The sequence below is a fragment of the Ischnura elegans genome, chromosome 1, assembly GCF_921293095.1.
Source record: "Ischnura elegans chromosome 1, ioIscEleg1.1, whole genome shotgun sequence".
NCBI classification, from domain to species: Eukaryota; Metazoa; Arthropoda; class Insecta; order Odonata; family Coenagrionidae; genus Ischnura; species Ischnura elegans.
The window spans coordinates 57,030,790-57,044,082 of record NC_060246.1 but is presented as its reverse complement, the minus strand read 5'-3'; the positions used below and the strand labels follow the sequence as shown (position 1 = coordinate 57,044,082).

General features: G+C 39.4%; 1 protein-coding gene across 1 annotated transcript in view; it reads left to right on the top strand.

The window, feature by feature from the left end:
- Positions 1-239: 239 nt before the first annotated feature.
- The window catches only part of LOC124161050 (uncharacterized oxidoreductase YjmC-like), a 30,520-nt gene continuing 17,466 nt past the window's right edge, over positions 240-13,293 (top strand). Inside the window, exons 1-5 of the mRNA XM_046537214.1 lie at positions 240-486; positions 5,748-5,939; positions 8,053-8,241; positions 12,193-12,254; positions 12,534-12,587. Coding sequence (XP_046393170.1) covers positions 5,777-5,939; positions 8,053-8,241; positions 12,193-12,254; positions 12,534-12,587 — 468 coding nt within the window. The 5' untranslated portion in view covers positions 240-486; positions 5,748-5,776. The remainder of the gene's footprint in view (positions 487-5,747; positions 5,940-8,052; positions 8,242-12,192; positions 12,255-12,533; positions 12,588-13,293) is intronic.

Sequence of the window (13,293 nt, the reverse complement as noted above, 5' to 3'; positions counted from 1 at the left end):
TATCGGAGCCACGGATCAATTTCAGCGCCGTCATAATCCGCGTGCAGGTGACGCACTTACCTACCCCCAGATTTCCCGTCTGGACCTACGGCAAAGTCGATGCTGCGCATTGCCACTCCCTCCCTTCCCCTCCTCCCATCGCGATCGCCTCCCCTACATCCTCGCGCATACCCCTCCCCTCCACCTCCCCTACCGCCCTTTCCCTTCGATTTCCCCCTCCCATAATCCATCTGGATCTCCCACTCCCACACGGCTCGCTATCGCGGGACAGAAGGCCAGGGCAACAACGTTCGCCACTCAAGTTCCCGACGCCAGAAACGAAGGCAGCAGAGTACTCTTCCTACACCAAGAGACTTGACTGCTACCTCCTCACAACAGCCCATCGGGAGAGGAAGAAGAAGCGAGGAGGAAGACAATTGAAGGCGCCAAAGCCGCGGGACGGGCTTGGAAGGAGCGGAGGACCGCAACCGACCAGCAGAAACTCTCGTGAGTGTGACGCTCGCTTGAAAATTTGCATGACCAGCTCGCGCGATTCAAACGCCGCGTGGTCAGGGAAGGCGAGGGAGACATCGTTCGCCTTCCGCGGCGGAGAAGCGACTGGCTTGCGAAGCTTTCGTACGAATGTGGGTCGCATTCAACTCGCTTTCACTTTCGATTCGCCGAGGCAGGTGTCGAAAAGGACAGGTCATGGGCGTGCTGCTTAGATTCAGTGGCGCTAGATTCGAAATACTAAAATTTGTTCTATGCCCGCAAATTATGATTTTGGCCTCTCAAAATTTGCAAATGAATGTTGAAAAGGGAATCCAGGGACATTCAGGATCGCAGAGAAAAGAGCCAAACCACAACTTGCCTATTTACTTCGTACAGGGGTTGAAGCTTTCGGCTTAGGAATGGTGTTAACATGTAAACATATACTGTTTAGTCTCGCGCACTAAAAGGAGCATGATTAAATAGTGAATTGAGCGTTGGCTACTAACCTCGAGGTTCCGAATTCCAATCACGAAAAAAAACTTTCGGACTCCCCAAACGAAAATCCTCGAAAAGCTAAGCGGTACTCGAAATTAATGTGTGAAATGTACACGCCTATGAGTTAGTCCATGGCGAGCTTTATCTTCACCAATCAAAAATTAACCTTCCTATTGAATCACTTATTGAGAGAGAGAGAGAGGGGCACTAGTCGTGTGATCGAACTTCAACTTAGGCAAGAATGGCACGAGAACTAAATAGTGAAGGTTGAATTATCTTAAAAGCTGCAACACAGGCATTGAGCGAAGTTAACCGCTTAAATTATTTGAGAAAGCTTTCCCAGTTGGCAGAGCAAGTCTGATGCAGTGCAAACAATGTGAAAACATTTTCAAGATCTGGTGTGGTCAGGCCACGAGCATTTCAATAAACATGCTCCACGTGGTTCCCGCCGTAAAGATCGTCGCCACGCGCACACCTTTTGTGGTTGCTCACCTGTCATCACCGACCGAAGAACGATTCTACCATTACATAACTCCCATTGGATTATGCGCGTGGAGTAAGAGATAGCAGCCAGTGCGGAACTTACCGATGAAGGTGGAAGTTCAACATTCTGAGTGAAGACGAATTTTATCAATGGAGAAATACTCTGAGGAGAAAAAAATAGGAGCGTCATGCTATTACGTATTGCATCAGTTACATCCACAAGTTATAGAACGGGAAATATTTTATTGCTATGAACTCCTACGTCGAGGCTAAAAAGTTTGAAAGTGATAAATATGTGCGTGAATCATTCCCTGTGTGATGAGCATAGTATTTAACCCTCACGATTTTCTCTGATTTTTTTCGTGGATATTAGAATTAGTCGCATAATTCCTGAGATATATTTTTAACATTTTCGATAATGAGGACTGTTCATAAAAAAGTGTCTCCAAAAAATGGTATCTGGTTGATGATTACAAAATATTGTTTCACAAAAGACTGAAGATCAGCGAACGAAACTGCCATCACATCTTAAACCAAATGTACGCATAATTGAATGGTGATATCGATATTTTTATATCGCACTTTTACATTATTTGAGGCATGACCAGAATCTTTCATGCATAGTGGCGCGTTTTAACTATTAAGAAAAGTTTAATTCATAGTAAGCTCATTAATTGCTTAAATTATCAACGCCAAAAGACGACCTAGCCTTCAGTTTAAAAAAAAACATTTTACGTAGAAATTTAAAAGGGCAAGCAAATTAGTCTTCGTCCTTCGGTAAGGAATAAGGAAAAAAATCATTTCTTTCCGACCTTCCGATACCTTTAGCCTTGAGGGAAAAATCATAAAATCTGGCATGCCTGATAAGGTTACGCAAGACTCGGCACGCGCAAAAATGCACGACTGCCTCGCCACGATGCAATATACTGCTGGGCTAATGCATCAGTACGCGAGGGCGCGGTCCGTCTCATGAATGGAGAGGTCCCTGCACTACGAGGGTTCATCGTCGCGGCAGCTTAGTGCGCGGGTAGGCCAACTAATCGATGAATCCGGCCAGAATGCAGGCCAGCGGAAGATGGCCTTGAAAAAGGATTTCGAATGTAGGGTAAGGTCGCGCGAACTTACACTGCCAAGAGGAGGTCCTGGAAATCAGGCGCGAGAGTTTCTATGAGTTCTATTTTTGACGTAGCGTCTGTTGATGGGTCGGCTTTGAAAGCAATTGGTGGTTCTCTAATAAGTGCATATCCCTTTCAATTTTGAATTGCGGCCACGACGACCAGCCATGCCACTTTGTGAAGCGATAGGAAGACCTCTTCCCATTTTGCGCGGCCTAAAACAAGGACTTGTGACCTCAGATGCTTACGCGATATGCTTTTATGTAGATCTACGCTCGAGTTTTAAAAATAAGAACTTCCTTTCCCCAAGTTAGCTAGTTTAGCGAGTATTTGGTGTGAGGAGAAGAGTGCGCGTTGCTGCTATAGGACGGATATGTTTGGTGAAATGAGGCGGCAGAGAGATTTGGCATCGCGCATGGATGTCACAAACGTCCCTGACAGCTTCGAAGGCCAGCTGAACCGCTCCAAGTTTGGGACGTCAAAGCATTATTTTATTATCGATAAATGCACTGGCTTCCATTTGAATCGGAGAAAACATGCTTTCCTCCTCAATTATTACTCTTGTAACCTTTAACTTTTCAATCACTTTTTTTGTAATTTTTATTTTCTTACATCAGTTCCGATCGCGAATTTTTCTAGTGAAGAGATTAAAGAAAGTAAATCTGTTAACGTAAAGAGTAAAATGTACTAAAAAAAATGTATCAGTAACTATAAGCTTATTTCCGCTAACTTCTATTAAAATGGATTAATGGAACTTTCAGTAAACAAGATGCAACTACTCAAAAGAAATTCCCGCGAACTGGACTTGTTGGCAGTAATAATGTTTGTAATAGTATTTTGTATTTTAGAATCTTCAACATGCCTTGAGCAAGTCCCGATTCATGGAAATACAATCAGAGTTTCAGAGTAGTCTATGCGAGAGCCTAGGTCGACTCCGTCCCACGCCTTAGAGAATAAAATCCAAAACATGATGGAAAAGTCTTCCATCTCCGTAGCAGAGTACACTGGTACTGTGATCCGAAGGAGCGGAGAGTCACCATCCGGGAACATCCGATAGCGTCTCCCGTGATGAAATTTGCAAGTTTTTTTATTCAAATTTGCGCGGGCGGGTGGTCTTAGTGCACTTGCCATACTGAGGGAGGGGAAAAAACAATAAAAACAATATAAAATGATAATAACAAAGGTAATAATAATCCAGCGTAAGCTTGAATTCAACAAAAAGAGTATTTTTCATGCTCGACTGAGGGTGACGTTATTTTCTGGATATTATTCGCACCCAGTATAAAACACAAAAAGAAGTTTTTAGAGTATAACATGAGTATTTTCATATTCAAATGTATGATTCGAATTTTGCTTGGACAGGAATCATTTATTTGTATCCAGTGCTAGGAAAAACATCTATCTGTCGGGAAGAAGGCCTGTGAATGACCTTATCGCCTAGGAATACGCACTATCGCTCGCACCTTCGTGAAGTTCGATTCTAGTGATGATAGTAACTTCAAACTTTATGGTGATGAGAGGACCCTTCAGGGAAACTTCATTTTTATTTTCTGTCAAATGTGAACAACAGTCAAATAAAATTTAATAATCTGAAACATGTTTTATCCAAGCATCAAGCATAAGACGCGCCCGGTTACTTGATGGAACTTCACTGTTAAAAATATTTGTGTTTTGTAATGATGTACTATAATGCGCACCCATATTTTATAGAATTTCCACGAAAAAATGTGAACAGTATAAAAAATATTTCGCTGACTTGCATGGTCATGTTGATATTCATTCAATGCTTCGATAGTGCCCAACGTAGTCGCTATCGACCGACTGGGGAGGAATTTTAATATTTGAGGAGAAAATAAACACGGTCAGGTTGTACTCGTAATATGCATAAAAATATGAGTCCTCATTTATCAATTAATGTGGAGGTTATGTTTATTTAGCGATATTTCTCGATTTTATACAAACAAATCACGTTCCGTGTTTGGGCTATAGTCAATTAATCTACATACATTGAGCTTACATTCAATAATTATAATTTATGTTTACGGGGTGCGATGGATATATTTTGTGGAAAAAAAGGTTTTGGCACCACGTGGTTCTACTATTTCGTTGATAAAGGCGATCTCCTATCACCGACTGTCCAGAGACAACACTTTGCTTCTTACTCAAGCATGCTATCTGCATCTCTCCATTATATCTACATTTAAAAAATACACGGTTATTATAAAATGAAATTCTAGCAGCTAAATTTCTCCCTCCATTTCATTTAGTAATACAGTAGATTCCGGTTAATTGGGACATGGTGGGACTTGTGCGCTTTGCCACAATTAAGCGACTGCCCAAATTAGGCGAACTATCCCATGTATGGGTATAAACAAACGTTGAAATGATAGAAAGAAGACTAAAGAAAGTTTATAATGCAACATAAGTTTATTAAACTATTAATTTGATTAATAAATCAGTGAGTTTAGTTAATTTATTATCATTTTTAAGAATTATAACAATTTAGTTAAAAATATTTTTCACAGCCTCGGGCGACGCTGAATGAATGTCTTTTACTAAGTCCTAATAGTGAAAAGTCCTATCCTCTTGCGGATACTATAGCAACAAGAGCTTTCAAAATAGGGCGAGAATAGGAACATTTGTGAAAGATAAGAGTAAATCAAAGGAGGAAAATATTAAAAAATAGTATTCTGAAAACAAAAAATTTTAATTTCGTCGCGACTATAGAGTCTATGTCGCCGACACATGGCCCAATAAAGCAGCATTCTGTCCCAATAGAGCGGAGAATATTCCTCTATTGGGTTCTGTTCTTCAAGATCTGCCCCAAGTAACCGGTGGACCCATTAAACGGAATCTACTGCACTAACTCCTACATTTAAACTTTGTGTATGACGCTGATTTTGCTGCACTTCAAAAATGAGTACGGAAATCAATCAAACAATTCCTTTTTCTCTGACTCTTCTTAGAGAGATAACAGCCACACATTAAAAGAAGTAATTTTAAATTAAATATGTACATTAAACTTAATATTTTTATATAAATAACAAAATTATGGGCTATTACATGAATGGTGAAATGAGTTCAATGTGATTATAATAGAGAAATTATCTCTAAGGATTCAATTGTGGAAAATAAGAAAATAGAAGTGCGCAAATGTCAATTAATAAGGAATTTACTTTTCAGGTATACCTTTGATTAATTGAAGAGGAAAGATGTCGACGAAAGGATGTCTGATACCTCTCAACGAGATCCGTCGCTTCATCACGGACTCAATGGTGAGCGCAGGGGCGCCCAAGGCCCATGCCGCCATGATGGGGGACGTCCTCGCATTGGCCGATTACAGAGGACACTTCAGCCACGGACTAAATAGGCTAGGTAAAGTATCTGCGTATCCTCACCTCGCCTAACTATATTTGTATTTCCTGGCAGAAGCGGGAGCTAGAGCGACTGGTTGCTGCTCATAACGGGCAGTCCCCAATTTTAACGTCAGCGTACGAGCTTGTAAACCTCGATTGAAAGGACAAAAATTTGATATTATTCCTCGTTCATAATGTGAAGAATCACCATGAAATCGGACCATCATATTATACAAACAAGAGCCCTTTCCCCGGCAATTCTTGAATTTCTTTTTAAGACACCATACGGTGGTGCGTAAATTTACAATAAGCGTCGTACCTACGTATATTTTAAATTACAAAATTAATGGAATTCAATTACGTTTTCCAAAACCCCTATTTCCAAACCCTATTTCCAAAAATACCAAACCTTTTACGGTAATTACGCGGAATATTCAAGTGTGATAAAGTGATTGAAGCTTTATTTAGGCTGTTGGGGGAAGAAGAGTACGTCGACACTACTACAATTTTTGCGTGGATAAAGTCGCGATTTTTGCGATTTAATTTCAAAAGTACCTCTCTTGAAGTTTTGGATGTCCAATATGAGAGAGGAAATCTGAAAGAACCACTACTCACAAACCTCGAGTAGTGTTGACCTTACGTCTTTTTCAGATGCAAGGCAAGAGGCAGCAGGAATATGGATAGGAACTTGCCATCCAAACTGCAGGCGTAAATTTTTCAAGCGCCGAAGAAATCGGTACTGGGTGACCTCTACCCACCCCTTTATCAGCGTCCATCAACGTTTTACGACTCTTGGCTTTCTTTCTGGAATTATAGGTTACAGATTTTTGGGAACTGGGCGAAGTTGACTCTGAATATTGCCAATGAAAACTATGCCCATTCCTGTAAAACACTGTCAACTCGATTTTTAATTAACTTTTGCCCACTTACAGCTTCACATAATACGTCGATAGCGTTTCCAGAATTGTTTTTGGTAGTGAATTAATAAATATTGTCAATAAACGGTAAAATAACGAAATAAAATGAAATTTTCTGAAATCGCATTTTTCGTGAATTCTTATCCTATGCTATTATTTTTATGCGTAGCTCACCATGAACCTGAGAAGTTCAATGACTTTAGAGTCACATATCTTTAACCATAGAGTTACCTCTATGTCTTTAACGTCACTAGGAAGGTAACCATTACCGTGTATAGTACGATCGACCTAAAATGAAGGCGCGAATCAATCTTGTGCTTCTAATTTTAACGTAAGTTTTGTTTTGCTCGCCATAATATTGCCTTTTCTTGATCTATCTTTTCTAAATACTTTCTTTCCTATCAACATAGTGTAATTGCATCTTTCTCCTTCCAGCCCATATAAAATATATTTTCGTTACTCAAGGGATGCCGAAACCACGAGTTCCGACCGTCACAAGGAAGTCAATATGCAAAATAAACCTGCACCCGCTGCAATATAGTAGATACTATCTCTGATGCTATGTCATTTAAAGTGTTTGCATTTCTTTGATTCGATAGAAATGCGAGAGTTATTCAAATATTAAGTTCCGTTTGAGGATATTCATATCAAATTTTATGACTGTCTTTCTTCTAAATCATTACCTAAACTCTTTTTTCTACGGAATTTTCACGTATATTCAGGGTCAATGATATAAATACCTAATCTATGAAATGCTGCCGCAAGTGGTTATGTGCCATGGATTCCCCCGCCCGCAAAACAATCCATTTAAAGCCATTTTCACATGTTGGGGGCCACGGCTAAAGAAAAAAATCAAAGCTTCGGAGCGGATGATTGAATACATCTCTGAGGAGAATTCCGTCGACAGCCATGCTGAAGTGTGAGATCAGTGAGAACGCTGAAAAATGTATTTGTGACCTTCTGTAAGGTTTTGGGCAGAATTTTATCGACCACCCACTTTATAACCCTAATTTCGCCACGAGAAATTTAATATTTGGTTCCGACATGAAAAGATATCACGTAACCCAGCGCTTTGGATGTTACGATCTCAATGACTGAATTTTAATCATTGAGTAAATGAAAGGGTGTTCCTAGGTACGATAAGATCCAGAATATTTATAGCTGGTAATGGAATAATGATAGTTTAAAGATTGTTTTTCTCTCTCTCCCAACCAGAGATGTACGTGAAGGACGTGAGGACCAAGTCAACGGATGCATTCGCGACGCCCGTGGTGGTCCAGGAGAAGTCTGCCATGGCCCTGGTGGACGGTAAAAACGGACTGGGCCCCGTCGTTGGAAACTTCTGCATGGACCTAGCGATAAAGAAGGCAGCGGACACGGGAGTGGGGTGGGTCTCCGCACGGGGTGAGTGCACCAATAGAATGCGTGCTCTTTTTATTCTCTTACACATTCGAAGGTTTTAACGATTGACCGAGATTTATCAGAGAATTTGGATATTCTGAAAAAAGGCCTGCGTCGTTTTCCACACAACCTTTGTGGCTGAGAGTTAAGTCAAAGATATTATGCAGAGAATCATCCAGTTTCGTAAGATCCACCATTCCCACCGGTAACTGATTCTTTACAATATCTTCACCACTCCGAAAACAGCACATTTATGGCCTTTATAAAGGGAATATAATAATACCAACGGACAATCACAAACAGCCATGCCCTGCATTGGGGCAACCTACCCTGGCGGGACTCGAAACCGCGACCTCCGGTCTGGCAGGCGAGGACCACACCGCCACCGAGGCCGGAAAAGTCTTTGGCCGGAGGCTCGCCGATTTGAGAATTTGCTAGTAAATAGTATTTACATATTTTGCTCGGGTTTTCATACGGGGAACTTTTTCATAGCACAACATTGATCGGCAATCAGTAGCCCTCCGCTTCCCAAACTACGTAGTTCTTTTGTTTCTACATAGAGCCCTTCTTTTCCTGCCACTGGTAGGTCCTTATTTCTTGGCATTTCTCGGAAGGATTTCCCTCCAAATAGGCTCTCCATTAGATTTCTCACGTGATCACAGTGTCTTATGATATTCATCGGGTCCTATTACGTATGATGAGCCACGGTTCCATTTCTTCCCAAGCACCCCCGCAAGTATTGAAGGCTCCTCTTTCCTGATCAGCTTTTGATCAGAACTATTTTTATCATCTTAGTTTTTTTATTTTGGAAGTTTACTCCGCTACTGCCTTCAGGGGTCAGGTTGGGTTCCAGGAGACCGGTAACGGAGTTGAGCTGCATGACAAAACATGTCAAGGATGACTTAACTGGATTAAAACCTGGGGAATTTTCCATTTTTTCACAAATCTTTATCAACAAATACTGAATTATAATCACGGAATGTGACGAAAAATTAAATGAGAGTGATTCTTTCCAATTGGAGAATTCTACATGTTCATAAATCGTGGGGAAATTAGTGCCATGATAGCAATTTAACACTCAATATCAATAGTGGATTATCACAATGAATAAAAGTATTTCTTGCGCATCGTAGTCTCTAAATGCGTGCTTCCAGATCTAATTCTATGATGAAATAAGTCAATGTCCTTTATATGGGTTCAGAAAACATGAGCGACCGATGAAAAATTCTAAGGCAGTCATAATTATTTTATTATTTTCATAACATTCTACGTCGAAACAAAAATGTCCAAACTCCATACAGCGCATAGCAATTGAAAGAGTTTGATATTAATTCGCACCAGATTTTTCCAGTACTCGAAATTCTTATCATGTGAATTGAAACGAAATCTCTCGACTCCCCAGTTCACTCCCGTCAAGCGATTGAGATACGAGAGTTTTTACTCAAGCGATAAAAACACTCAGGCCGCTGGACCAATTTACTGACTGATTAAGAACATAAAATTTAGGTCACGCTCCCACTATGGCGTGAGTTTTAAAGGAACTGGGGAAGTGCTAGTTCAAAGAGCAAATATCAGTGGCTTATATAACAGAGCCGTGCGTAGTTAAATATGTTAAATAAATCTTAAATTACTATCTCCACTATTCCGGTGACTAATGCACAGTTGACGACAGATACTTTGACGCGGGAATCTCTGACCTCGGCCACCGGGACCAAAGGGTGGGAACCATCACAAGCCACCAAACCAACCAGCGCACTGGAAGTCAAGTGCTTCTGATGTATTTATACCTGCTTAATTCAAACATTCAATTTTACAATCCCGAGAGTTTAATTTATTTATCCAACGCCCGTAGTGTCCGAAGCATTCATTCAATGACGCACCGGTAAAAAAAGCCCATACACGAAGGATTTGAATTGCAACGAAAAGACGAAATAGAACCAAAGGAAAAATGGAAAAATACTTATTCCCAATAAGTGGAGCGGCGTTCATAATGTGACTTAAATCTCCGTAGTCATCACTAGAATAGTTTTAAAAGGTAACCATTTAACGATTGGGTTTCAATCGCCTTAGACTTTCATTCTCGTTTGCGCTGATTTCCTTCATGCAGCCATTCTCTGCTTCCAGTTACCATAAATAATTATTAACCTTTCGTCAGAAGCAATATTGGAACTGCTGCGTTCAGGCGCAATGTGCCTGACAGGCAAATATGTGAAAAAAACGTATATAGTGGTACACCTTGAAATTTTAAAGCACCATCATTAGTGTAGTCGAACACTTACATGATGTCTTTCAAGCTATGCATAGACCCCTTTAGATGCCGTCATACGGCCCAGGACCTATCCAGCAATGTGCGATTTAACGCGATCTTCAGGCTATTAAGTATTATTATATGTAATGCATTTTAGGATGTGTATTCTATAAGATTAGTGTTTTTTATTTTGCTATCATAAAAATGCTTTTGTTTTGCTTTGTTGTGCCATTTTTTGCTTAATTATGCTGAATAATCCGCCACAGATCCGTCGGCATAAATGCAAAAAGTGAAAGGCTGCATGGAGCATGTCAAAACAAAAAGCTTCTATAGACGAACAAAGGTCTATGCCATCTAGTGGAACGGAGAAATGAAAAAAAAACTCGCGCTGTGCATGTCCGATCCATTGCGCCCAGCGGAAGGTTAAGAATTTTCTGTGACATGACATTATTAAGAGAGTATATTATTGGAAGATAAAACCAAACCTCACTCGAATATGGAGGAAAATTGCCGAACAAAATGTCTAAGAATAGTGACTACGAACGAATCGATTACTCTGAGGAAGCTTTTTGGCCTTCACAGTATTGATTTGGGTATTTTCATTGGTGCATTTCATAATAGGTAAGAGTTTACAAATTTCTGCGATACGAAACGTAGGTCCTTCCATGGACAATTACGTAAATGGAGCTGAGGTGTTCCCACTTAACTTAACAGGGCTAACCCTTCCCGATCGTTCAGAAATGCTTAAATTAAAATGAGTATTCCCCACTAAAAATACGCAACAATTAGGCATTAATAGATGAAATGACGATAAGTAAAGCCCGATGAGCTACAGAACATAAAAGGTTGTAATATTTGGTTGTGAAACTGATGGATTAGAATCTATCGAAAGAAGACTTGTAATTTTTTTAAATTGACGATGGCCACGAACAAAAATAAAGCCAAAGGTCCGTGGTTCGATTACCGGTCTAGAGGATTTTTTTCTCAAAGAAATTCATACATAAACAAATAATGTTAGAAAGAACGTAAGAGAATACAATTTTGACAGAAAAAATGACTTATTATAAAGAAATATGTATAACTTAGCTTAAAATTAAAAAACGCTCATGCTTTCATTTTGAAGCCAAATATTTTCGCAGTGATAAATTCATTTGCTAATTGAAATGTTATGCCTATGCCAAGCCTGAATTACAAGTTCCGGGATCGTGAGGCCAATTAGAGGGAAACGGACGGATGAAGGGGGGAAGAGTCGACAGCACCCGTAATTCCTGGAAAAGTAGAGATGGCAATCATTAAGCTAACACAGCGAAGTCGACAGCTGCGAATCTTGTAATCGAAGCGATGATGGACATTCACATCCTTGGCTATGTCATCTAAATAGAAGAATTAATAAACCAATATTCATTTTTGATCAACATATATACGATACTGTATTTTTATTATTGATATACGTAATTTTAAAGTAAACCGATTCACCATTCCAATACGGGATACACTCTCAAAACTAGGAATAATTTCATTCTAGTAAAATGACTGGCAATTACGGCTCCATTAACATATACTCCATTGTTTCAATAAGTTTGGTTCTTCCACAACATGCATTGAAAATATTGAAAGTAACATATATCGGTTATTAATTCAAAATATGCTCACCACAAAAACATTCCAGTGTGAATATCTCAAACATCCAATTTTCCGATTTCCAGGTTCAAATCATTACGGTATCGCAGGATGGTACAGTTTACGAGCAATGGCCAAAGGATTTATGGTAAGTTTTTTAACATTAATTTTAATAAAAATAATTCGATCCGTTGACATTTTTATAGGCAATAAGGTACAGCAACGAGTTCGCACAGACGCTATTATAATGGCAAATGGAATTAATGAATTAAATTGAAAGTAAAATACCGAAACATGATCTCGGAAAAAAATTAGTAAAAGAGATGAAAGAAAATATTCAAGGCGTACTTTTTATTCACGAATATCAGTTCTCTAACTTGACAATGTCTTTTGATAAAACTAAATTTCTTGGAATTTTCTTTCACAGGGTTTGTCTTTCACCAATTCTTCACCACTAGTCAGCCCAACCAGAAGTAAAGCCGTGAGTAAAAGCTTTTATGATTTCAATCACTTCTCATATGAAAATCTCATCAAACTTGAACGTTTAAAGTAAAAATAAATTTATCCAAGATAAAAATGACTATGGTCAACATGAAATATGTGTAAGATACCGCTTTCTACCAAAATATCCGTGCTAGATGTAACGATACCGTGATCGGCCGAAATGGAAATTCGTAAAAATTTATTTTTGATTGCGGGTGTATTTCCTAGCGCAATTTTATCTTCCAAACATCGCAGAAACTTTCAATTGCACAAAATTTAACCCAGCCGAATTGCGTTTCAAAACGTTCCGGTCTCGAGTAGGAAATTGCCTATATAACAAGGGTGACTTACGAGCTATTTAAAATTTTACTGCAGAGACGGTGGTTAAATGAGAGAAAAAAATCTTTGGTGGTAAACTTTATGGTCCTGAATTAGAGTTTCAATATCATACGCACTGAAAAAGCCTAATTCCACGCTTTAAATATATGTCGTAACTATCTGTATAATTATGCATCCGAGCTCAATGCACTACCAATCTTCAGATACGGGAGATACAGAATACAGATATAGGAGCAGCGCTTATCGTTGATTATCTTTGTGATACAGATTTTTTTACATCATTACAGATACTGAATGGTTTAGAAAAAATCGTAAAATTAGCGTCAACCTTATCAATAATGTTTGAAAAACAGGTAAACCGCCCG